General features: G+C 47.9%; 1 protein-coding gene and 1 long non-coding RNA gene across 2 annotated transcripts in view; both read left to right on the top strand.

Annotated features, from left to right (window-relative positions):
• Positions 1-23,265, top strand: part of UNC13C (unc-13 homolog C) — a 134,452-nt gene that overhangs the window by 109,705 nt on the left and 1,482 nt on the right. Inside the window, exons 24-32 of the mRNA XM_067471209.1 lie at positions 1,800-1,877; positions 6,940-7,028; positions 10,500-10,637; positions 10,747-10,870; positions 12,590-12,646; positions 14,926-15,006; positions 16,341-16,488; positions 18,206-18,298; positions 21,156-21,315. Of these exons, the coding sequence (XP_067327310.1) occupies positions 1,800-1,877; positions 6,940-7,028; positions 10,500-10,637; positions 10,747-10,870; positions 12,590-12,646; positions 14,926-15,006; positions 16,341-16,488; positions 18,206-18,298; positions 21,156-21,315 (968 nt within the window). The remainder of the gene's footprint in view (positions 1-1,799; positions 1,878-6,939; positions 7,029-10,499; positions 10,638-10,746; positions 10,871-12,589; positions 12,647-14,925; positions 15,007-16,340; positions 16,489-18,205; positions 18,299-21,155; positions 21,316-23,265) is intronic.
• On the top strand, positions 2,326-4,386 carry LOC137097598 (uncharacterized). The gene is made up of 2 exons (XR_010910288.1): positions 2,326-3,836; positions 4,340-4,386. It is a non-coding gene; the product is annotated as an uncharacterized lncRNA (long non-coding RNA).

Raw genomic sequence — 23,265 nt, 5'->3', positions numbered from 1 at the left:
TCATCCGCAACCAGAACATTGTATTACATTTCTAACAGAACAAAACAAACAAACAGATAAAAAAAACAAAACACACAATTTTTGCAAAGTTGGTAGCTGATTAAATGTCCTTTGTCCAGTCTCTGTCCCCTTGGAGTGCCTCTGGTGTTGCCGCAAGGAGCTCCTCCCTTCTGCATCATGTGGCAGGGTGCATTGCAGCAGGTGGTCAGTGGTTTGCTCTTCTCCACACTCACATGTCGTGGACTCCACTTTGTGGCCCCATTTCTTGAGGTTGGCTCTGCATCTCATGGTGCCCGAGCACAGTCTGTTCTGCGCCTTCCAAGTCGCCCCGTCTTCTGTGTGCCCAGGGGGGAGTCTCTCATTTGGTATCAGCCATTGGTTGAGGTTCTGGGTTTGAGCCTGCCACTTTTGGACTCTCGCTTGCTGAGGTGTTCCAGCGAGTGTCTCTGTAGATCTTAGAAAACTATGTCTTGATTTAAGTCGTTGACGTGCTGGCTTATACCCAAACAGGGGATGAGCTGGAGATGTCTCTGCCTTGGTCCTTTCACTATTGGCTGCTCCTTCCCAGTGGATGTCAGGTGGTGCAATACCGGCTAAGCAGTGTAATTTCTCCAGTGGTGTAGGGCACAGGCACCCCGTGATAATGCGGCATGTCTCATTAAGAGCCACATCCACTGTTTTAGTGTGGTGAGATGTGTTCCACACCGGGTATGCGTACTCAGCAGCAGAGTAGCATAGCGCAAGGGCAGATGTCTTCACTGTTTCTGGTTGTGATCCCCAGGTTGTGCCAGTCAGCTTTCATATGATATTGTTTCTAGCGCCCACTTTTTGCTTGATGTTCAGGCAGTGCTTCTTGTAGGTCAGAGCACGGTCCAGAGTGACTCCTCCCAGGTATTTGGGTGCGCTGCAATGCTCCCGTGGGATTCCTTCCTTCCCAGGTCATCATCCTCAGAGCTCGGGATGCTTGTATGTTCTTAAGGTGAAAGGCACATGTCTGTGTTTTAGATGGATTAGGGATCAGCTGGTTTTCCCTGTAATAGGCAATAAGAGCATCTAGAGCTTCGGAGAGCTTCTCTTCCACCATCTCAAAGCTCCCTGCTTTAGCGGTGATGGCACGATCATCAGCATAGATGAATCTCTCTGTCCCTTCTGGCAGTGGCTGGTCATTTGTGTAGATGTTGAACATGGATGGAGCAAGCACGCTCCCCTGAGGCAGGCCGTTCTTCTGTTTCCGCCATCTGCTTCTCTGGCCCTGGAACTCAACAAAGAAGCTCCTGTTTTGTAGCAGGTTTCCTATGAGGCGGGTGAGGCGGTCGTCCTTTGAGATACTATAGATTTTTCTCAGGAGGAGGCAGCGGTGGTTCACAGTCTCATAAGCCACTGACAGGTCTATGAAGACAGCTCCTGTGATCTGCTGCCTTTCAAAGCCATCTTCTATGTGCTGAGTCAGGTGAAGATAAGACCACTTAGTTGGAGAAGAAACTTTTGCATCCAATTTATTTGTTAGCCATGAGAATGGTTATGGGCCCAACACGCTTCTACTTCTTGAAACAGACTGCTAGAATAACAAAAGCAAAGGCCTGACCAGATAATTAATATAATAATAATAATAATAATAATATTTTATTTATACCCCGCCACCATCTCCCCAAGGGACTCAGAGCGGCTTACATGAGGCCAACCCCAACAACACATCACAACAGAAAAGCAATAACAACAATGCAAAGCAATACAAAATAATATAAATCACATATAACAATAATACACAAAATTTGACGTGACACTTCCTTTCCACCTAGCCCTGCATCCTGATGAACAACATCCAGCAACTGCGGGTCCAGCTGGAGAAGATGTTTGAAGCCATGGGGGGCAAGGAGGTGAGTCTGGCCCTCTTTGCTCCAGGAAGGAAAGCAAGAACCCAACCCTGGCTCTATTGGCCATGACCGAATTCAGATATATCTGTCCCGCCTTCTGTTGTCAGAACTCAGAGTGGCATTCAGCTCAGGCAATACAAACAATCTAGAAGTCCAAATATAGTATGTCAGATAGAAGCACATGACATGGGCCGCTCAAAAGGAGGGTCTCCTCTGGACCAAGCGGTGCCTCTGGTCAGTGTACTGTCAGTCTCTGTTTGTCCCGTTGTTGTTGCTGATGATCCCGTTCGGTCTCTATGGGGAGTGTGGTTTAGGGGTGGGGTGAAGTGGCCATAGGGAGGAGGGGCGGGGTCTTGTCTGTAATTGTGTCGTCCTGTCTCTGTCTGACGCCTTTGACTTGCCCTTCCCTGAGCAGAAGCAAGAAGGAGAGCGGTTTTCTTATGAGGTTTGTGCTGCCTAGTAAGCATCTTCTGTTCATTCTTCCTCCTGGCTCCTGCCCTGCGGCCCAGAGCCGGCCATTGCGCAGTCGGCAAGAGGGTCCTGCCTTTGTCCCTTTGTCAGTCCTTCCTTCCTTCCCTCCCTCTCTCCCTCCTTCTGTCAGAGCACCCTCTGCACATGCTCCGTCGCCACGAAAGATCCGCACGGCCTCCGCCTCCTCACGCTCCCGATCTTTCTGAGCAGACAAAAGACCGTGGCTTCTATCCCAGACTGCGTGCAAAACGGGGTCAGCGGGGGCTTGCTTGTTGAAGCCACGGATGCATTTCCATTCTAGCCTGCCATTTTTAGCCAGATGGGTTGGAAAAAAACAGTAAAAACAAGGCAGTCACAAAATACAGCAGTTTAGCAGTGCAGAAGCTTCTGAGCACAGCAGTAGAGCAAACTGGCTTTAGCGATTTAAGGAGCACACAAACACAAAGCAGTGCGTTGCTGGGGTTGGAAAAAACAGTAAAAAGAAAACAGTCACAAAATACAGCAGTTTAGCAGTGCAGAAGCTTCTGAGCACAGCAGCAGAGCAAACTGGCTATTGATTTAAGGAGCACACAAACAACACAAAGCAGTGTGTTGCTGGGGTTGGAAAAAACAGTAAAAACAAAGCAGTCACAAAATACAGCAGTTTAGCAGCGCAGAAGCTTCTGAGCACAGCAGCAGAGCAAACAGGCTATTGATTTAAGGAGCACACAAACAACACAAAGAGGCTTTCTTGGAAAGAGCTGCATTTCTTTTTACAAAAGTTAAGGGTCTAACTATCCATCTGTGTCTGGAGACACTTCGTGCAAAAAGCGAGGGCTTGCTTTGTGAAGCTACGGAAGAATTTCCATTCTAGCCTACCACTTTTAGCCAGATGGGTTGGAAAAAAACAGTAAAAACAAAGCAGTCACAAAATACAGCAGTTTAGCAGAGCAGAAGCTTCTGAGCACAGCAGCAGAGCAAACAGGCTTTAGCGATTTAAGGAGTACACAAACAACACAAAGAGGCTTTCTTGGAGAGAGCTGCATTTCTGTTTACAAAAGTTAAGGGTCTAACTATCCATCTGTGTCTGGAGACACTGCATGCAAAAAGGGGCCAGCGAGGGCTTGGTTTGTGAAGCCACGGAAGCATTTCCATTCTAGCCTGCCATTTTTAGCCAGATGGGAATCAGATGAAAGGCCCAGGGCACAAAGGTTGGGGGTCCGCCATCATGGGAGAGGGGCCGCAGTTAGGAATCAGCTGAAAGGCCCAGGGCGCATAGGCCAGGGATCCACCATCAGGGGAGGGGGGCTGCAGAGGAGCGGTCATCTTTCAAAGGGATTTGTGCAATTCATTTCAAACTTCAGCTGTGCTTCTGGGTTGCTGGAGTTGGAAAAAGCAGTAAAAACAAAGCAGTAACAAAATACAGCAGTTTAGCAGCGCAGAAGCTTCTGAGCACAGCAGTAGAGCAAATGGGCTTTAGCGATTTAAGGAGCACACAAACAACACAAAGAGGTTTTCTTGGAAAGAGCTGCATTTCTATTTATAAAAGTTAAGGGTCTAACTATCCATCTGTGTCTGGAGACACTGCGTGCAAAAAGGGGCCAGCGGGGGCTTGCTTAATGAAGCTACGGAAGCATTTCCATTCTAGCCTGCCATTTTTAGTCAGATGGGAATCAGACGAAAGGCCCAGGGCACAAAGGTCGGGGGTCCGCCATCAGGGGAGAGGGGCTGCAGATGGGAATCAGATGAAAGGCCCAGGGCGCATAGGTCAGGGATCCACCATCAGGGGAAGGGGGCTGCAGAGGAGTGGTCACCATTGAAAGGGAATTCTGCAATGCATTTCAAACTTCAGCTGGGCCTATGGGTTGCTGGAGTTGGAAAAAGCAGTAAAAACAAAGCAGTAACAAAATACAGCAGTTTAGCAGCGCAGAAGCTTCTGTGCACAGCAGTAGAGCAAACGGGCTTTAGCGATTCAAACGAGCACACAAACAACAAAGAGACTTTCTTGGAAAGAGCTGCATTTCTGTTTACAAAAGTTAAGGGTCTAACTATCCATCTGTGTCTGGAAACATTGCGTGCAAAAAGCGGCCAGCGATTGCTTGCTTTGTGAAGCCATGGGAGCATTTCCATTCTAGCCTGCCATTTTTAGCCAGATGGGAATCAGACAAAAGGCCCAGGGCACAAAGGTCGGGGGTCCGCCATCAGGGGAGAGGGGCTGCAGATGGGAATCAGATGAAAGGCCCAGGGCGCATAGGTCAGGGATCCACCATCAGGGGAGGGGGGCTGCAGAGGAGCGGTCACCTTTGAAAGGGATCTGTGCAATGCATTTCAAACTTCAGCTGTGCTTCTGGGTTGCTGGAATTGGAAAAAGCAGTAAAAAAAGCAGTAACAAAATACAGCAGTTTAGCAGCGCAGAAGCTTCTGAGCACAGCCGCAGAGCAAACAGGCTTTAGTGATTTAAGGAGCACACAAACAACACAAAGAGGCTTTCTTGGAAAGAGCTGCATTTCTGTTTACAGAAGTTAAGGGTCCACAAACTTTTTAAACAGAGGGCCAGGTCATAGTCCCTCAAACTGTTGGAGGGCCGGATTATAATTTGGAAAAAAAAATGAATGAATTCCTATGCACACTGCACATATCTAATTTGTAGTGCAAAAAGCACTTTAGAACAATACAATAATTAAAATGAAGAACAATTTTAACAAATATAAACTTAGTAGTATTTCGTTGGAAAGTGTGGGCCTGCTTTTGGCTGATGAGATAGGATTGTTGTTGTTGTTGTTGTTGTGTGCTTTCAAGTAGTTTCGGGCTTAGGTAGACCCTGAGTGAGGGCCAGGTAAATGACCTTGGAGGGCCGTATTCGGCCCCTGGGCGTGCAAAAAGGGGCCAGCGAATGCTTGCTTTGTGAAACCATGGAAGCATTTCCATTCTAGCCTGCCATTTTTAGTCAGATGGGAATCAGCTGAAAGGCCCAGGGCGCAAAGGTCAGGGATCCACCATCAAGGGAGGGGGGCTGCGGAGGAGTGGTCACCTTTGAATGGGATGCGTGCAATGCATTTCAAACTTCAGCTGGGCCTGTGGGGTGCTGGGGATGGAAAAAGCAGTAAAAACAAAGCAGTAACAAAATACAGCAGTTTAGCAGCGCAGAAGCTTCTGAGCACAGCAGTAGAGCAAACGGGCTTTAGCAATTCAAAGGAGCACACAAACAACACAAAGAGGCTTTCTTGGAAAGTCTGGAGACACTGCGTGCAAAAAGAGGCCAGCGAGGGCATGCTTTGTGAAGCCACGGAAGCATTTCCATTCTAGCCTGCCATTTTTAGCCATATGGGAATCAGATGAAAGGCCCAGGGCGCAAAGGTCGGGGATCCACCATCAGGGGAGCCGGACTGCAAAGGAGCGGTCACCTTTGAATGGGATGCGTGCAATGCATTTCAAACTTCAGCAAAAACAAAGCAGTAACAAAATACAGCAGTTTAGCATCGCAGAAGCTTCTGAGCACAGCAGTAGAGCAAACGGGCTTTAGCGATTCACAGGAGCACACAAACAACACAAAGAGGCTTTCTTGGAAAGAGCTACATTTCTGTTTATGAAAGTTAAGCATCTGTATCTGGAGACACTCATGGGAGGAAGTCAAGTGTCCCTGAGAGCTGTCAGTCAAAAGAACAGAAAATAGCAGAGCAGAAAGACAGGCAGGCAAAGAAGAGGATGGGGACGGTTTCCCCTACAACTCTTACTTCAAATGCCTGCCTGTCCTTGCCATTCGTGATGACCTGTGCAGGGCATGGTGGTGGTGGTGGTGGTCGTTGTTATGCTTACTCATACCCCGCTTTTCTCTCCATATGGAGACTCAAAGCAGCTAATCCTTGGGTCAAGGAGGCTGCGGTGCTGCTCTTGCACTGAGTCTCCCTCTCAGTGATAGTCATCCTGATGCAGAGTCCAGTGCTGCAGAGGAGCCCCAGGGTGTGGGGCGGCACCTCCACCTTCCTTGGGGGCTAAATGTGAATGCCTGAGCATGGACACGCTTCCTACCAACCCCAAGAGAGATCTGTGTGCGCTTCTCCAAGGTTCTCCCTCCACAAAGACCCTTGGGCTCCCAAAGGGGCTCCCAAAAGGAGGGGACCGAGCATGCCGAAGGACCCCCGGAGTCTGCTGGATGGATGGATGGATGGACGGGGGGGAAGCAGGAAGTGCCCTTTGGCCCCATTGGGGCAGTAGCATGCCCCCCAACTCAGCTGCCACACACTTCCTCTTCTTCTTCCCTCCTCCCCCCCCCCCAAGCTGGATGCACGGCTTCTGCCAACACTTAATGCAAACCAGCGTGGAAACTCTCCCCTTGACCCCCACCCCATCCAAGGCAAACGGGGTGCAGGTCATGACCCCCGTGCTCCACCAACCATGGACCTGATGCCACGCTTCCACGTTGGTTTCCCATTAATGTCGCCTCTTCCTCTTCCTCCTCTGAAAGGCAGGCGGGTGCGAATGAATGCCTTTGCTCCTTTCCGCCGAAGAAAGGGGCCTCCCTCCTCCTTTTAGATAGAAAGAAGCCGTTGCGGATGGGGAGGGCGCTGGGGGGCGAGGGGGGCTCCGGCCGCTGACCCCTTTGGCTCTCTTGCAGCTGGACCCGGAGGCCAGCTCGGCCCTCAAGGACTTGCAGGCCAAGCTCAGCGGCGTCCTGGACGACCTCAGCGTCATCTATGGAGACAGGTAACACAAGGCCATTGATAATAAAAGTAATAATAATAATCTATATTAGGCTTGGGCGATCCAGTTCGTTAATTTCGTTATTCGTTATTAATTCGTATTTAAATTAGCTTACGATCCAATATCGAGCCATGCAGGAATAGTGTGAGGAGTAATTAAGGAGTAATTTTTCCAATTTTCGTAATTATTTTCGTAATTTCGTAATTATATTTTATAATATACAATTATAATATAATATATAATATTATAATATAATATAATAATATTATAATAATATAATGCGATCCAGTTCGTTAATTTCGTTATTCGTTATTAATTCGTATTTAAATTAGCTTACGATCCAATATCGAGCCATGCAGGAATAGTGTGAGGAGTAATTAAGAATCGAAACAATTTTTTCAATTTTCGTAATTATTTTCGTAACTTCGTAATTATTTTTTATAATATACAATTATAATATAATATATAATATAATAATATAATATTATAATAATATTATAATAATATAATATATATATTATATTATATTATTATAATAGTATTATAGTATTGTATATTATATTATTATATTATGTACTATATTACTATATTATTATTATATTATATTATAATTGTATATTATAATATAATATATGTAATATATTATAATATAATGTAATATAATATAATATAATATACAATTATAATATAATATAATATAATATAATACTATTATAATATAATATACAACAATATAATATAATAATATAATAATATAATATAATATAATACACAATAATATAATATAATATAATAATATTATAATATAATATACAACAATATAATATAATCATATTATAATATAATACACAATAATATAATAATATTATAATATAATATACAACAATATAATATAATCATATTATAATATAATATAATACACAATAATATAATAATATTATAATATAATATACAACAATATAATATAATCATATAATAATATAATATAATACACAATAATATAATAATATTATAATATAATATACAACAATATAATATAATCATATAATAATATAATATAATACACAATAATGTAATAATATTATATAATATACAACAATATAATATAATCATATTATAATATAATATAATACACAATAATATAATAATATTATAATATAATATACAACAATATAATATAATCATATAATAATATAATATAATACACAATAATATAATAATATTATATAATATACAACAATATAATATAATCATATTATAATATAATATAATACACAATAATATAATAATATTATAATATAATATACAACAATATAATATAATCATATAATAATATAATATAATACACAATAATATAATAATATTATAATATAATATACAATATAATATAATACACAATAATATAATATAATACACAAGAATATAATATAATAATATTATAATATAATATACAACAATATAATATAATCATATAATAATATAATATAATATACAATAATATAATATAATAATATTATATAATATACAACAATATAATATAATAATATAATATAATATAATATAATATAATATAATATAATATAATATAGTTGTTTGTTTTTTTTAGCATATTGCGCAATTACGTCCGCCATTAACGAATCGATTCGTAATTTACAAAATTTCGGAAATTTTGAAATTTTGAAATCTTAAATTTCGGAAGTCCTCAGAATTTCAAAACGCTAGCGCACCCTAGAAACGAAACGAGTTTAGAACCAATTTTTTTCTTGATCGCCCAAGCCTAATCTATATATATATATAAATGTAATGTTCGTTTGTGGTGCCATCACAACTCAAAAATCACTGGGGGAATTGACACCGAATTTGGACAGCATAAACCTAACAACCCAATGTATGTCCTTCACTAAAAAAACAATTTTGTCATTTGGGAGTTGTAGTTGCTGGGATTTATAGTTCACCTACAATCAAAGAGCATTCTGAACCCCACCAACGATGGAATTGAACCAAACTTGGCACACCGTTCTCCCATGACTGACAGAAATTACTGGAAGGGTTGGGTGAGCAGTGTCCTTTGGTTTTGGAGTTGTAGTTCACCTACATCCAGAAAGCACTGTGGACTCAAACAATGATGGATCTGGACCGAACTTGGCACAGATATTCAATATGCCCAAATGTGAACATTGGCAGAGTTTGGGGGAAATTAGACCTTGACATTGGAGAGTTGTAGTTGCTGGGATTTATAGTTCACCTACAATCAGAGAGCATTCTGAATCCCACAGACAACAGAATTGGGGTGAACTTCCCACACAGTTCTCCCATGACCAACAGAAAATACTGGAAGGTAACATCCCAATGTATGTCCTTCACTAAAAAAATAATTCTGTCATTTATGAGTTGAAGTTGCTGGGATTTATAGTTCACCTACAATCAAAGAGCATTCTGAACCCCACCAACAACGGAATTGGGGTGAACTTCCCACACAGTTCTCCCATGACCAACAGAAAATACTGGAAGGTTTGGTGGGCAGTGTCCTTTGGTTTGGGAGTTGTAGTTCACCTACATCCAGAGATCACTGTGGAATCAAACAATGATGGACCAAACTTGGCACAGATGTTCACTATGCCCATATGTGAACATTGGCGGAGTTTGGGGAAATTAGATCTTGACATTTGAGAGTTGTAGTTGCTGGGATTTATAGTTCACCTACAATCAAAGACAATTCTGAACCCCACCAACGATGGAATTGAACTAAACTTGGCACACAGGACTCCCATAAACAACAGAAAATACTGGAAGGGTGTGGTGGGGAGTGTCCTTTGGTTTTGGAGTTGTAGTTCGCCTACATCCAGAGATCACTGTGGACTCAAACAAAGATGCATCTGGACCAAATTCAACTCGAATGCTCAATATGCCCAAATGTGAACACTGGTGGAGTTTGGGGAAAATAGAATCTTGACATTTGGGAGTTGTAGTTGCTGGGATTTATAGTTCACTTACAATCAAAGACCATTCTGAACCCCACCAACAATGGAATTGGGTCAAACTTCCCACACAGAACCCCCTGACCAAGACAAAATATTGTGTTTTCTGGTGGTCTTTGGCGACCCCCTGACATCCCGTCACGACCCCCATAGGGGTCCCGACCCCCGGGTTGAGAAACGGTGATCTAAGTCATTAATAAAGATGTTGAACAGGACCGGGCCCAGGACGAAACTCTGCGTCACTCCACTTGTCACTTCTTTGTGGGAGTTGAAGTCCAAATCACCTGGAGGGCCAAAGTATGCCCATGCCCATTCCTTTTCTAAGCCCTTCGGCAAAGCTGGGTAACAGACCGGACTCTGACCTGCCTTGACGGCTAGGACTCATTTTGGCAGTGTGTTTTTCAGCCAGGATCCTGCATGAAGGAAAGCTGGAAGGGGTTGGACTAGGTGGTCCCTGGAGGTCTCTCCCAACTCTAGCGCTCTGTGGTTTCCTCAGTTTCCAGCCGGTGGTTGGGGAGTGCGTGAGGCAGATGGCGGCCGAGCTGAACCAGCTGAAAGGGGACAACAGCAAAGGCAACTGCGTGGTGGAAGCGGAGATCGTCCTGCGCCCGCTGATGGACTTCCTCGACAAAACGTACGAGGGGCAGAGGGGCGTTGTGGATCGGCGATGTCGAGGAAAGCGGGGTGCAGCCCCCTCCTTAGCTCCCTTTTTATTCCTATGCCGTCTCCCTTCCTTCCCGCAGGTTGAGCGCCTCGGCCAAAATTTGCGAGAAGACGGTGCTGAAGCGGGTCTTGAAGGAGCTCTGGAAGCTGGTGCTGAACACCATCGAGAAGCAGATCGTCCTCCCGCCGTTGACCGACCAAACCGTAAGCGGGACCTAAAGGGGGGGAAACCCCTCGGCCAGAAGAGCCCCAAAGATTGGCTCGTTGGGTTGCTGTGAGTTTTACGGGCTGTCTGGCCATGTTCCGGAAGCATTCTCTCCTGACCTTTCGCCTACATCTGTGGCAGGCATCCTCAGAGGTTGTGAGGTCTGTTGGAAACTAGGCAAATGGTCGGGGAACCACCATCAGCAGAGGAGGGGTCACCTTTGAATGGGATGCGTGCAATGCATTTCAAACTTCAGCTGGGCCTGTGGGGTGCTGGGGATGGAAAAAGCAGTAAAAACAAAGCAGTAACAAAATGCAGCAGTTTAGCAGCGCAGAAGCTTCTGAGCACAGCAGTAGAGCAAACGGGCTTTAGCAATTCAAAGGAGCACACAATGATGTCCAGGGTGGAAGAAAGAACTCTTGCCTGCTGGAGGCAACTGTGAACGTTGTAATTCAGTGGTTCTCAACCTTCCTCCTGCCGCGACCCCTTAATACAGTTCCTCATGTTTTGGTGACCTCCAACGAAGATTATTTTCGTTGCTACTTCATAACTGTAATTTTGCTACCATTATGAGTCATAATATAAATATCTGATACGCAGGATGTATTTTCATTCATTGGCCCAAATTTGGCATTTGGGAGTTGTAGCCAATTTTGTCATTTGGGAGTTGTAGTTGCTGCGTTTTATAGTTCACCTTCAACCAAAGAGCATTGTGAACTCCAGCAATAACTGAATCGAACCAAACTTGGCACACAGAACTCCCATGACCAACAGAAAATACCAGAAAAGTTTGGTGGCCATTGACCTTGAGTTTTGGAGTTGTAGTTCACCTACACCCAGAGAACACTGTGGGCTCAAACAATGATGGATCTGGACCAAACTTGGCACGGATACCCCATATCCCCAAATTTGAATACTGGTGGAATTTGGGGAAAATAGACCTTGACATTTGGGAGTTGTAGTTGTTGGGATTTATAGTTCACCTACAATTAAAGAGCATTTTGAACTCCACCAATGATGGAATTGGACCAAACTTGGCACACAGAACTCCCACAACCAATAAAAAATACTAGAAGGGTTTGGTGAGTGCTGACCTTGAGTTTTGGAGTTGTAGTTCACCTGCATCCAGAGAGCATTGCAGACTCAAACAATGATGGATCTGGACCAAACTTGGCACGGATACTCAACATGCCCCATTGTGAACACTGGTGCAGTTTGGGGAAAATAGACCTTGACATTTGGGAGATACAGTTGCTGGGATTTATAGTTCACCTAATATATAGTTCAACTAATGATGGAATTGGACCAAACCTGGCACACAGAACTCCCACAACCAATGAAAAATACTGGAAGGGTTTGGTGAGCACTGACCTTCGCGACCCCCAGAAAATGGCACACTGACCCCCCTGGGGGTTGCGACCCCCAGGTTGAGAACCGCTGCTAGCAATGCAAACACGTCACACGTTTGTGCATTCCAGATTGAGGGGCTGCCCTCTCTTTGCTGGGTGGCTTTTCCCAGCAGAACAGGGGTCTCGGAAGGAGGCTCGCTGCCCTCAAGTGACCCTCCTCCCACATCCAGCCGCAGGCAAAGGGAAACCAGCTCCCTCCCTCATCCCCCCCCCCCCCAAATTAAGGAAGATGGATCCAGTCCCTTTCCTGCTTGCAGCTAATTGTGGTTCCTTCTCTCAACCAGCCTCTCTCTCTCTCTCTCTCCTCAGGGCCCCCCTATGCTTCTCAGCGCAGCCAAAGACTTTGGCCAGCTCTCCAAGCTGAAGGTAAGGAGGAAGGGCCGTGGCGGGAGGGGGTCCTTGCGCCATCCTCCCCTGCCAGACGCAGGTCTCACTTTCTGGAGAAGGATTTATCCATCTTGGGAATCTCCCTCCTCCCTGTGCAGGATCTGTGCTCTCAGTAATAACAATACAGCCGTTCAGCAGTGGAACTCTCTGCCCCGGAGGGAGTGTGGTGGAGGCTCCTTCTTTGGAAGCTTTGAAACAGAGGCTGGATGTCCATCTGTCAGGGGTGATTTGGATGCAATATTCCTGCTTCTTGGCAGAATGGGGTTGGACTGGATGATGGCCCAGGAGGTCTCTTCCCACTCTAGGATTCTATGATTCTATGATTCTATAATACTTGTTGTTATATATTACCAAGTACGGGTAAACCCAAGCCCAGGGGCCAGATGCAGCCCCTTGGGTTCTTTTCTCCCTCTCACCATCCTATCCTATCCTTCCTTCCTTCCTTCCTTCCTTCCTTCCTTCCTTCCTTCACTCTTTCCTTCCTCCTTCCCTTCTTTAACTCGCTCCTTCTCCTTCCCTCCTTCCCTCTCTCCCTTTTTCTCCTTCCTTCCTTCCTTCCCTTTTGTTTCTCCTCATTTCTCTCTTTCCTCCCTCCCTTTCCTCCTTCCCTCTTTCTCCTTCCTTCCTTCCTTCCTTCCTTCCTTCCTTCCCTCCTCCCTCCCTTTCTTCTCTTTTGACTTTCCTACTGTCTCTCTTTCCTCCCTCCCTCTTCCCCCTCCCTCCATTCCCTTCCACTGTTTCCTCCTTCCTTCTCTCCTTCACCCTCCCCTCCTTCTCCTTCCATCCATCCATCCTTCCTTCCCTTTTGACTTTCCTTCTCTCTCTTTCCTCCCTCCTTCTCCCTCCCTCCCTTCCCTCCTTCTCCTTCCTTCCTTCCTTCCTTCCTTCCTTCCTTCCTTCCCTTTTGACTTTCCTTCTTCTCTCTTTCCTCCCTCCTTCTCCCTTCCTCCCTTCCCTCCTTCTCCTTCCATCCTTCCTTCCTTCCCTTTTGACTTGCCTTCTGTCTTTCTTTCCTCCCTTCCCTCCTTCTCCTTCCTTTCTTCCTTCCTTCCTTCCTTTCTTCCCTTTTGACTTGCCTTCTGTCTCTCTTTCCTCCCTTCCCTCCTTCTCCTTCCTTCCTTCCTTCCTTCCTTCCTTCCTTCCTTCCCTTTTGACTTGCCTTCTGTCTCTTTCCTCCCTTCCCTCCTTCTCCTTCCTTCCTTCCATCCTTCCTTCCTTCCCTTTTGACTTGCCTTCTGTCTTTCTTTCCTCCCTTCCCTCCTTCTCCTTCCTTTCTTCCTTCCTTCCTTCCTTTCTTCCCTTTTGACTTGCCTTCTGTCTCTTTCCTCCCTTCCCTCCTTCTCCTTCCTTCCTTCCTTCCTTCCTTCCTTCCTTCCTTCCCTTTTGACTTGCCTTCTGTCTCTCTTTCCTCCCTTCCCTCCTTCTCCTTCCTTCCTTCCTTCCTTCCTTCCTTCCTTCCTTCCTTCCCTTTTGACTTGCCTTCTGTCTCTTTCCTCCCTTCCCTCCTTCTCCTTCCTTTCTTCCTTCCTTCCTTCCTTCCTTCCCTTTTGACTTGCCTTCTGTCTCTCTTTCCTCCCTTCCCTCCTTCTCCTTCCATCCATCACTTTCTGCCTCCGAAAGAGAACAGGAAGGAGGGAAAGGGGGGCTTGGGGCAGAACCCCCTCCCTCCTTGCCCGCCCATCTCTCCAGCCCACCATGTGTCCCCAAATTTAGAAAGTTTGCCCATGCCTGTATATGACCCTCCTGTGTTTGTGGCTCAACAGCCAGGCGGGCAGCCAAACGGGCAGCCAGACAGGCAGTTTTAATCAGTTTGTCTTCTTGATTACTACATGTTGCCCGCCCATTATTATAGTGCCTGTGCATATTTTTTTTATTTTTCATATTGTTATGTATTCATGTGTTTTATTTAACTATGATGTAGTTGCTTATTGTTCGCGTTTTTGGTTTGTGTTTTTGGTTTTCTTTATTATAATTGTCGTTTGGGATTGGCCTCATGTAAGCCGCTCCGAGTCCCCATTGGGGAGATGGTGGCGGGGTAACAAATAAAGATTATTATTATTATTATTGTTATTAGGCTGTGGCTGAGAGTGGAGGCTCCACGTCAACATCCACCCCCCTCCCTCTTTCCTGCCTCCCATATCATGGACGCGTCCTGTTTCCTTCATCCACCCCCCAGGACACACTCACACAACTTGAAGCAGTCACCCCATTATATTCATGGTGGGTAAAATGGGATTGCTTCGGATTTGCCCTTGCAGGACCACGTCATCCGGGAAGACACCAAGAGCCTGACGCTGAGGCAGTGCGCCGTCATGGACGTGGTCCTAGCCACCATTAAGGTACGCGCTGGCGCTTTCACGTGGCATTGAGGTGAGGTCGGTGGAAAGAGAGCCCTTGCTGCCACACCCGGTACTTTTAGCGGGACTGTTCGATCTGCGCATGAGGTCTCCAAGGGGAAAGCTCGCCCTTGTGTTTATGATGCATTCGGATGCCACTCGATTTCCTCAAAAGCATCCGCAGCAGGAAATTTCACGGTTCCCTCAGGCCGCGTTTGCGTTGCCAAGCTGTTCTCCTATCTGGAAGAGACGTGCCTAATTACGCATTTTGATTGAATAATTGTCAGTTAATTAAACCGTCCTTCCAGTCGGGAAGGAAGCACCAAGCGGGCGGCTGCAGGGTCTGTGGCTTTGCTGTCCTGCAGAGGACGGGTGGGTAGGTGGATGGGTGGGGGGGTAAGTGGATGGGTGGGTAGGTAGGTGGATGGATGGATAAGTGGATGGGTGGGTAGGTAGTTGGGTGGGTAGGTGGATGGGTTTATGGGTAGGTGGATGGGTGGGGAGTAAATGGATGGGTGGGTGGGTAGGTGGATGGATGGGTGGGTAGGTGGACGGGTGCATGGGTAAGTGGGTGGGTAGGTGAATAGATGGATGAGTCGGTGGGTAGGTGATGGGTGGGGGGGTAGGTGGACGGGTGGGTGGGTAGGTAGATGGACGGGTGGGTGGGGTGGTAGGTGGATGGGTGGGGGGTAGGTGGACGGGTGGGGGGTAAGTGGACGGGTGTGGGTGTAGGTGGACGAGTGGGTGGGTAGGTGGACGGGTGGGTAGGTGGACGGGTGGGTGGGTAGGCGGATGGTTGGGGGGTAAGTGGACAGCTGGGTGGGTAGGTGGACGGATGGGTGGGTAGGTGGACGGGTAGGTGGGTAGGTGGATGGGTAGGTGGGTAGGTGGATGGGTGGGGGGGTAGGTGGACGGGTGGGGGGGTAGGTGGACGGGTTAACGGGTGAGTGGACGGGTGGGTGGGTAGGTGGACGGGTGGGTGGGTAGGTGGACAGGTGGGTGGGTAGGTGGATGGGTGGGTAGGTGATGTGTGGGTAGGTGGATGGGGGGGTAAGTGGACGGGTGGGGGTTAGGTGGACGGGTGGGTGGGTAGGTGGACGGGTGGGTGGGTGGATGGGGGGGTAAGTGGACGGGTGGGGGGTAGGTGGACGGGTGGGTGGGTAGGTGGAGGGGTGGGTGGGGGGTAGGTGGATGGGTGGGGGGGGTAGGGGGTGGCCCTACAGAGGAAGTGGCCCCCTTGGCATGGAGGGAGAGGGGAGGAGAGGGCCACTGACCCCTTTGGGCGCACCACATGGTGAGGTGGCCTCCACTGTGCCTTGCCTCTCCTCCCCTCCCAGCAATACTTCCACGCCGGAGGGAGCGGCCTGAAGAAGACCTTCCTGGAGAAGAGCCCCGACATGCAGTCGCTCAAGTACGCCCTGAACCTCTACACGCAGACCACGGACGTCCTGATCACCAAGTTCATTGACACCCAGGCCGCACAAAGTGAGTCCGCAGCAAAAGAGACCGAGACGTCGGGCCCTCTCACCCCAGTTGCAATGCCCTCCCTTTTGCAGCCCCTCCCATGTTTTTATATGTGTGTGTGTTTATACATACACACACACACAGATGTCAGTCTGGGGGGAGGCATGATTGAAAAGGAAAGCTCTTTGGCGCTCGTTTAATTGCGCTGCTTCGAAAAGACGGATTAAGGCTCCCCAAAGATGGGCTTTCGGAAAGCAGCCGCCGACCGTGGATTTGGCCTATCAGTGCCGGCCGGGGTTTGAAAGCCGTGCATGGAATGAAGTCTGTGCAGAACATCCCCCCAATCCCATATACACACATGGAAAGAGGGCTGAGAGGAAGATACTCCCACACACACACACACACACACACACCTCTCTTCTGGGTCCCTTCCTGGCAGCACAATGTTGCGTTGTGGTTAATGCATGATGCTTTTTTTTGCGGCTACGAACTGTAAAGTGAATTGTACAAGGAAGAAGGAGTTAAGGGGTTGAGGAGCAGGGAGTGAGGAGAAGGGAGTGAAGAGTGGAGGGATCCCTGCATATTTCCAACTTCCTATTCCTGGACTACAACTCCCAGCAATCCTCCAAATAAGATAGATAGATAGATAGATAGATAGAGAGATAGAGAGATAGAGAGATAGATAGAAATAGAGAGATAGAGAGAACATAGAGGTAGATAGGCAGGCAAAGATGTATTTTCATTCACTGGACCAAATTTGGCATTTGGGCGTTGTAGCTGATTTTGTCATTCGGGAGTTGTAGTTGCTGGGATTTATAGTTCACCTACAATCAAAGAGCATTCTGAACTCCACCAATGATAGAATTGACCCAAACCTGGCACACAGAACTCCCATGAGAAAATACTGGAAGGGTTTCATGGGCACTGATCATGAGTTTGGGAGTTGTAGTTCACCTACATCCACAGAGCACTGTAGACTCAAACAATGATGGATCCGGACCAAACGTGGCACAGATACTCCATATGCCCAAATTTGAACACTGGTGAAATTTGGGGAAAATAGACATTGACATTTGGGAGTTGTCGTTTCTGGGATTCAAAGAGCATTCTGAACCTCAACAATGATAGAATTGGGACAAACTTCCACACAGAATCCCCATGTCCAACAGAAAATACTGTGTTTTCTGATGGTCTTTGGCGACCCCTCTGACACTCCCGTGCGACCCTTCCAGGGGTCGCGGCCCCCAGGTTGAGAAATGCTGGCATAGTTATGTGTAGGAAGTTTGGCCCAATTCCGTTGTTGGTGGAGTTCACAATGCTCTTTGATTGCAGGTGAACTATAAATCCCAGCAACTACATCTCCCAAATGACAAAATCAACCCCAACCCCCCAACCCCTCCCCACCAGTATTCAAATTTGGCCGTATCGGGTATCTGTGCCAAATTTAGTCCCGTGAATGAAAATGCACATATTTGCATTACGATTCATAACAGGAGCAAAATTCCAGTTATGAAGTAGGAACGAAAATAATGTGATAGTTGGGGGCCAGCACAACAGGAGAAACTGTATTAAGAGATCATGGCATTAGGAAGGTTGGGAATCACTGAGCTAGATGCAGATGGAGGCCAACGGAAGTATCTCTGGCCAGACCGAGGTTGGCCTTGCCCCACCTTGGCTGGCATGCTGCTTTTGTTTTCACCCGTTGCACTTGTGTAATCAGTGTTCCCTTTCATTGCAGGTCAAGGGACGGAGAAGCCCGTGGGGGAGATCAACGTCCAGGTGGAGGTCACTCCACAGCCAGGGAGCGGGGAGCACAAAGTGACGGTCAAAGGTGTGTCTCTCTCTCACAAAGCAAAGGGGTCCTCGCAGGGGCGGCTCTTCCATTACGCGAAGTAAGCGGTCGCAAAACACTTTTTGTTTGCCAAGGGCGCAGAGGCGCCTCTGTAAATGCCCCTCGACCGCCACTTGTGGAGCGCCCCCTCAGCTCACAACAGCCCTAGCAGTCCGGGGGGAGCCTCGGCTTTCTTGCCTCGCTGCCGGGCGATCCTCTTCCCAAATTCCCAAAGGGGCCGGGCCCTTGAGCCTCACCTCGCCCCTCTCGTTCCTGCTCCACCCGGCCACCTGGTGTGCGAGCAGAGCCGGCGCTCAATCGTTCTCCATGTTCGATCCCTTCCCCGTGACCGGCTCCCTTTCCCGATCCCCCGGCACTCCACCTGCCTCCTCTCCCCAATCCGCGGGTGGGCCAAGGGGCGGAGCCGCCACGTCTGGCTCGCTTCAGGTCCGGAAGCGTGTCTGAAGACCCCAGCAGGCGCACCAAAAGTCAGCTCTTCTCTTGACTTTCTCTTCAGCCATTGGGACCAAGAGTGAGAGAGAGAGAGAAAGAGAGAGAGCTCCTCTGGCTGGAGGTATCTCCCACCTCCGCTACCTCCTTTGTTTTTGCGCCTACTTTCAGGAAAGGTGGGCATCTCCACCTCTCTCCTTCTCTCTCTCTGGAGGCGTGTCTGAAGACCCCAGTGTGCGCACCAAAAGTCACCTCTTCTCCTGACTTTGTCTTCAGCCATTGGGACCAAGAGAGAGAGAGAGAGAGAGAGAGAGCTCCTCCGGCTGGAGGTATCTCCCACCTCCGCTTCCTCCTTTGTTTTTGCGCCTACCTTCAGGAAAGGTGGGCCTCTCCACCTCTCTCTTTCTCTCTCTCTGGAGGCGTGTCTGAAGACCCCAGTGTGCGCACCAAAAGTCACCTCTTCTCCTGACTTTCTCCTCAGCCATTGGGACCAAGAGAGAGAGAGAGAGAGAGCCCCTCCGGCTGGAGGTATCTCCCACCTCCGCTCCCTCCTTTGTTTTTGCGCCTACCTTCAGGAAAGGTGGGCCTCTCCACCTCTCTCCTTCTCTCTCTCTGGAGGCGTGTCTGAAGACCCCAGTGTGCGCACCAAAAGTCACCTCTTCTCCTGACTTTCTCCTCAGCCATTGGGACCAAGAGAGAGAGAGAGAGAGAGCCCCTCCGGCTGGAGGTATCTCCCACCTCCGCTCCCTCCTTTGTTTTTGCGCCTACCTTTAGGAAAGATGGGCCTCTCCACCTCTCTCCTTCTCTCTCTCTGGAGGCGTGTCTGAAGACCCCAGTGTGCGCACCAAAAGTCACCTCTTCTCCTGACTTTGTCTTCAGCCATTGGGACCAAGAGAGAGAGAGAGAGAGAGAGAGCTCCTCCGGCTGGAGGTATCTCCCACCTCCGCTCCCTCCTTTGTTTTTGCGCCTACCTTCAGGAAAGGTGGGCCTCTCCACCTCTCTCTTTCTCTCTCTCTGGAGGCGTGTCTGAAGACCCCAGTGTGCGCACCAAAAGTCACCTCCTGACTTTCTCCTCAGCCATTGGGACCAAGAGAGAGAGAGAGAGAGAGCCCCTCCGGCTGGAGGTATCTCCCACCTCCGCTCCCTCCTTTGTTTTTGCGCCTACCTTCAGGAAAGGTGGGCCTCTCCACCTCTCTCCTTCTCTCTCTCTGGAGGCGTGTCTGAAGACCCCAGTGTGCGCACCAAAAGTCACCTCTTCTCCTGACTTTCTCCTCAGCCATTGGGACCAAGAGAGAGAGAGAGAGAGAGCCCCTCCGGCTGGAGGTATCTCCCACCTCCGCTCCCTCCTTTGTTTTTGCGCCTACCTTCAGGAAAGGTGGGCCTCTCCACCTCTCTCCTTCTCTCTCTCTGGAGGCGTGTCTGAAGACCCCAGTGTGCGCACCAAAAGTCACCTCTTCTCCTGACTTTCTCTTCAGCCATTGGGACCAAGAGAGAGAGAGAGAGAGAGAGCCCCTCCGGCTGGAGGTATCTCCCACCTCCGCTCCCTCCTTTGTTTTTGCGCCTACCTTCAGGAAAGGTGGGCCTCTCCACCTCTCTCCTTCTCTCTCTCTGGAGGCGTGTCTGAAGACCCCAGTGTGCGCACCAAAAGTCACCTCTTCTCCTGACTTTCTCTTCAGCCATTGGGACCAAGAGAGAGAGAGAGAGAGAGTGAGAGCCCCTCCAGCTGGAGGTATCTCCCACCTCCGCTCCCTCCTTTGTTCTTGCGCCTACCTTCAGGAAAGATGGGCCTCTCCACCTCTCTCCTTCTCTCTCTCTGGAGGCGTGTCTGAAGACCCCAGTGTGCGCACCAAAAGTCACCTCTTCTCCTGACTTTCTCTTCAGCCATTGGGACCAAGAGAGAGAGAGAGAGAGAGAGAACCCCTCCGGCTGGAGGTATCTCCCACCTCCGCTCCCTCCTTTGTTTTTGCACCTACCTTCAGGAAAGGTGGGCCTCTCCACCTCTCTCTCTCTCTCTCTCTCTCTCTCTTGGTCCCAATGGTTGAGGAGAAAGTCAGGAGAAGAGGAGACTTTTGGTGCACACGCCGGGGTCTTCAGGCACGCCTCCGGACCCAAAGCGGGCCAGGCAAGGGAGCAAGTGCGGCAAGTGGAGTTACTGGGATGTATAGGTCACCTACAATCAAAGAGCATTCTGAACTCCACCAGTGATGGAATTGAACCAAATATGGCACACAGAACTCCCACGACAAACAGAAAATATATATCAATGATTGGTTGGGGGGGGGGGCAAAATACTGTTTGCTTACCTTTGAAAATTACCTAGGGCCGCCTCTGGGTCCTCGGTCAGTCCGCCTAGGCTCAGAGCCTTGGCGCCCGGGGTCCTCACTCTGTCTGTTGCTGTTGTGTCCAGTGATCGCCATCAACAAGCTCCAGTGGCAGACAAGCAACATGTTCCGGCCCTTCGTGGAGGTCTTCCTTCTGGGCCCCAGCCTCAGCGACAAGCGGCGGAGGCACGGCACCAAGACCAAGAGCAACACCTGGTCGCCCAAGTACAACGAGACCTTCCAGTTGTGAGTAGGAGCGCACACTCGATATAAATAGAAATGTTACGTCCGTTTGTGGGATTCACAGAACTCAGAAACCACTGGGGGAATTGACACCAAATTTGGACACAAGGCACCTAACAACCCAATGTGTGTCCTTCACTCAAAAAAACACTGAAAAACACAGCGGAAGGGACTTTAAAAAAACAATATTACAACGCATGCGCAAAACCACACATATATATACAAACACACATATATGCATATACACACACAAAACACATACACAGAAAGGACGAAGGAAGAGAGAGAAGGCGGGATGGAAAGAGAGCAGGAAGGAAAGAAAGAAGGGTAGAGAAGAAAGGAGGGAGAGAAAAAGGGAAAGAAGGAGGGAAGGAGAGAAGGAAGGAAAAAAGAAGGGTAGAGAAGGAAGGGAGGAGAGCAGGAGGGAGAGAAAGAGGGAAGGAGATAAAGAAGGAAAGACAGAAGGGTAGGGAAGGAAGGAAGGAGAGAAGGAGGGAAAGAAGGAGGAAAGGAGATAAAGAAGGAAAGAAAGAAAGGCAGAGAAGGAAGAAGGGAGAGAAAGAGGGAGAGAAGAAGGGAAAGTAGGAGGGAAGGAGAGAAGGAAGGAAAAAAGGGTAGAGAAGGAAGGGAGGAGAGAAGGAGGGAGAGAAAGGGAAGGAGAGAAGAAAGGAAAGAAAGAAGGGTAGAGAAGGAAGGAAGGAGAGGAGAGAAAGAAGGAGGGAAGGAGAGAAGGAAGGAAAAAAGAAGGGTAGAGAAGGAGGGAAGGAGATAAAGAAGGAAAGACAGAAGGGTAGAGAAAGAAGGAAGGAGAAAAGGAGGGAGATAATGAAATAAAAAAGTGAAAAAGGGAACGAAGGAGAGAAAGAGGGAGGGAAGGAAGGAAGGAAGGGAAGAGACAAGACAGGATGGAAGGAAAGAGCAAAGGAAGCGAGAAAAGAAACAGGTAGTGAAGGAAGAAAGAAGAAGGGAAAGAAAAAGAGGGAAGGAAAGAAGGAGAGAAAAAGGGAGGGAAGGTTGGACACAGCAAGGCGTGGCGGGGACAGCTAGTAATCTATATACATAAAAATGTCATGTTCGGGGAAGGAAGGAAAGAGGTAGAGAAGGAAGGAAGAAGAGAAGGAAAGACAGGAAGGAAGGAAGGAAGGAAGGGAGGAAGGAAGGAAGGTAAGGAGAGAAAGAGGGAAAGATGGCCACAGCAACGCGTGGCAGGTACAGCTAGTAATCTATATAAATAAAAATGTCATGTTCGGGGAAGGAAGGAAAGAGGTAGAGAAGGAAAGACAGGAAGGAAGGAAGGAAGGAAGGAAGGAAGGAGGGAGGGAGGGAGTGAAGGAAGGAGGGTAAGGAGAGAAAGAGGGAAAGATGGCCACAGCAATGCGTGGCAGGTACAGCTAGTAATCTATATACATAAAAATGTCATGTTCAGGGAAGGAAGGAAAGACAGGAAGGAAGGAAGAAGAGAAGGAAAGACAGGAAGGAAGGAAGGAAGGAAGGAAGGAGGGTAAGGAGAGAAAGAGGGAAAGATGGCCACAGCAATGCGTGGCAGGTACAGCTAGTAATCTATATACATAAAAATGTCATGTTCAGGGAAGGAAGGAAAGAGGTAGAGAAGGACAGTAATAAGAGAAGAAAGACAGGAAGGAAGGAAAGAAGGAAGGAAGGAAGGAAGGAAAGAGGGAGTGAAGGAAGAAGAAGAGAAGGAAAGACAGGGAAGGAAGGAAGGAAGGAAGGAAGGAAGGAAGGAAGGAAGGAGGGAGGGAGTGAAGGAAGGAAGAAGAGAGGAAAGACAGGAAGGAAGGAAGGAAGGAAGGAAGGAGTGAAGGAAGGAAGAAGAGAAGGAAAGACAGGAAGAGAAGGAAGGAAGGAAGGAAGGAAGGAAAGAGGGAGTGAAGGAAGGAAGAAGAGAAGGAAAGGCAGGAAGGAAGGAAGGAGGGAAGGAAGGAAGGAAGGAGA

Source organism: Anolis sagrei, chromosome 9, assembly GCF_037176765.1.
Source record: "Anolis sagrei isolate rAnoSag1 chromosome 9, rAnoSag1.mat, whole genome shotgun sequence".
Lineage (NCBI taxonomy): Eukaryota > Metazoa > Chordata > Lepidosauria > Squamata > Dactyloidae > Anolis > Anolis sagrei.
Note: the sequence above shows the minus strand (reverse complement) of the source record. Positions and strands in the feature narration are given on the sequence as shown.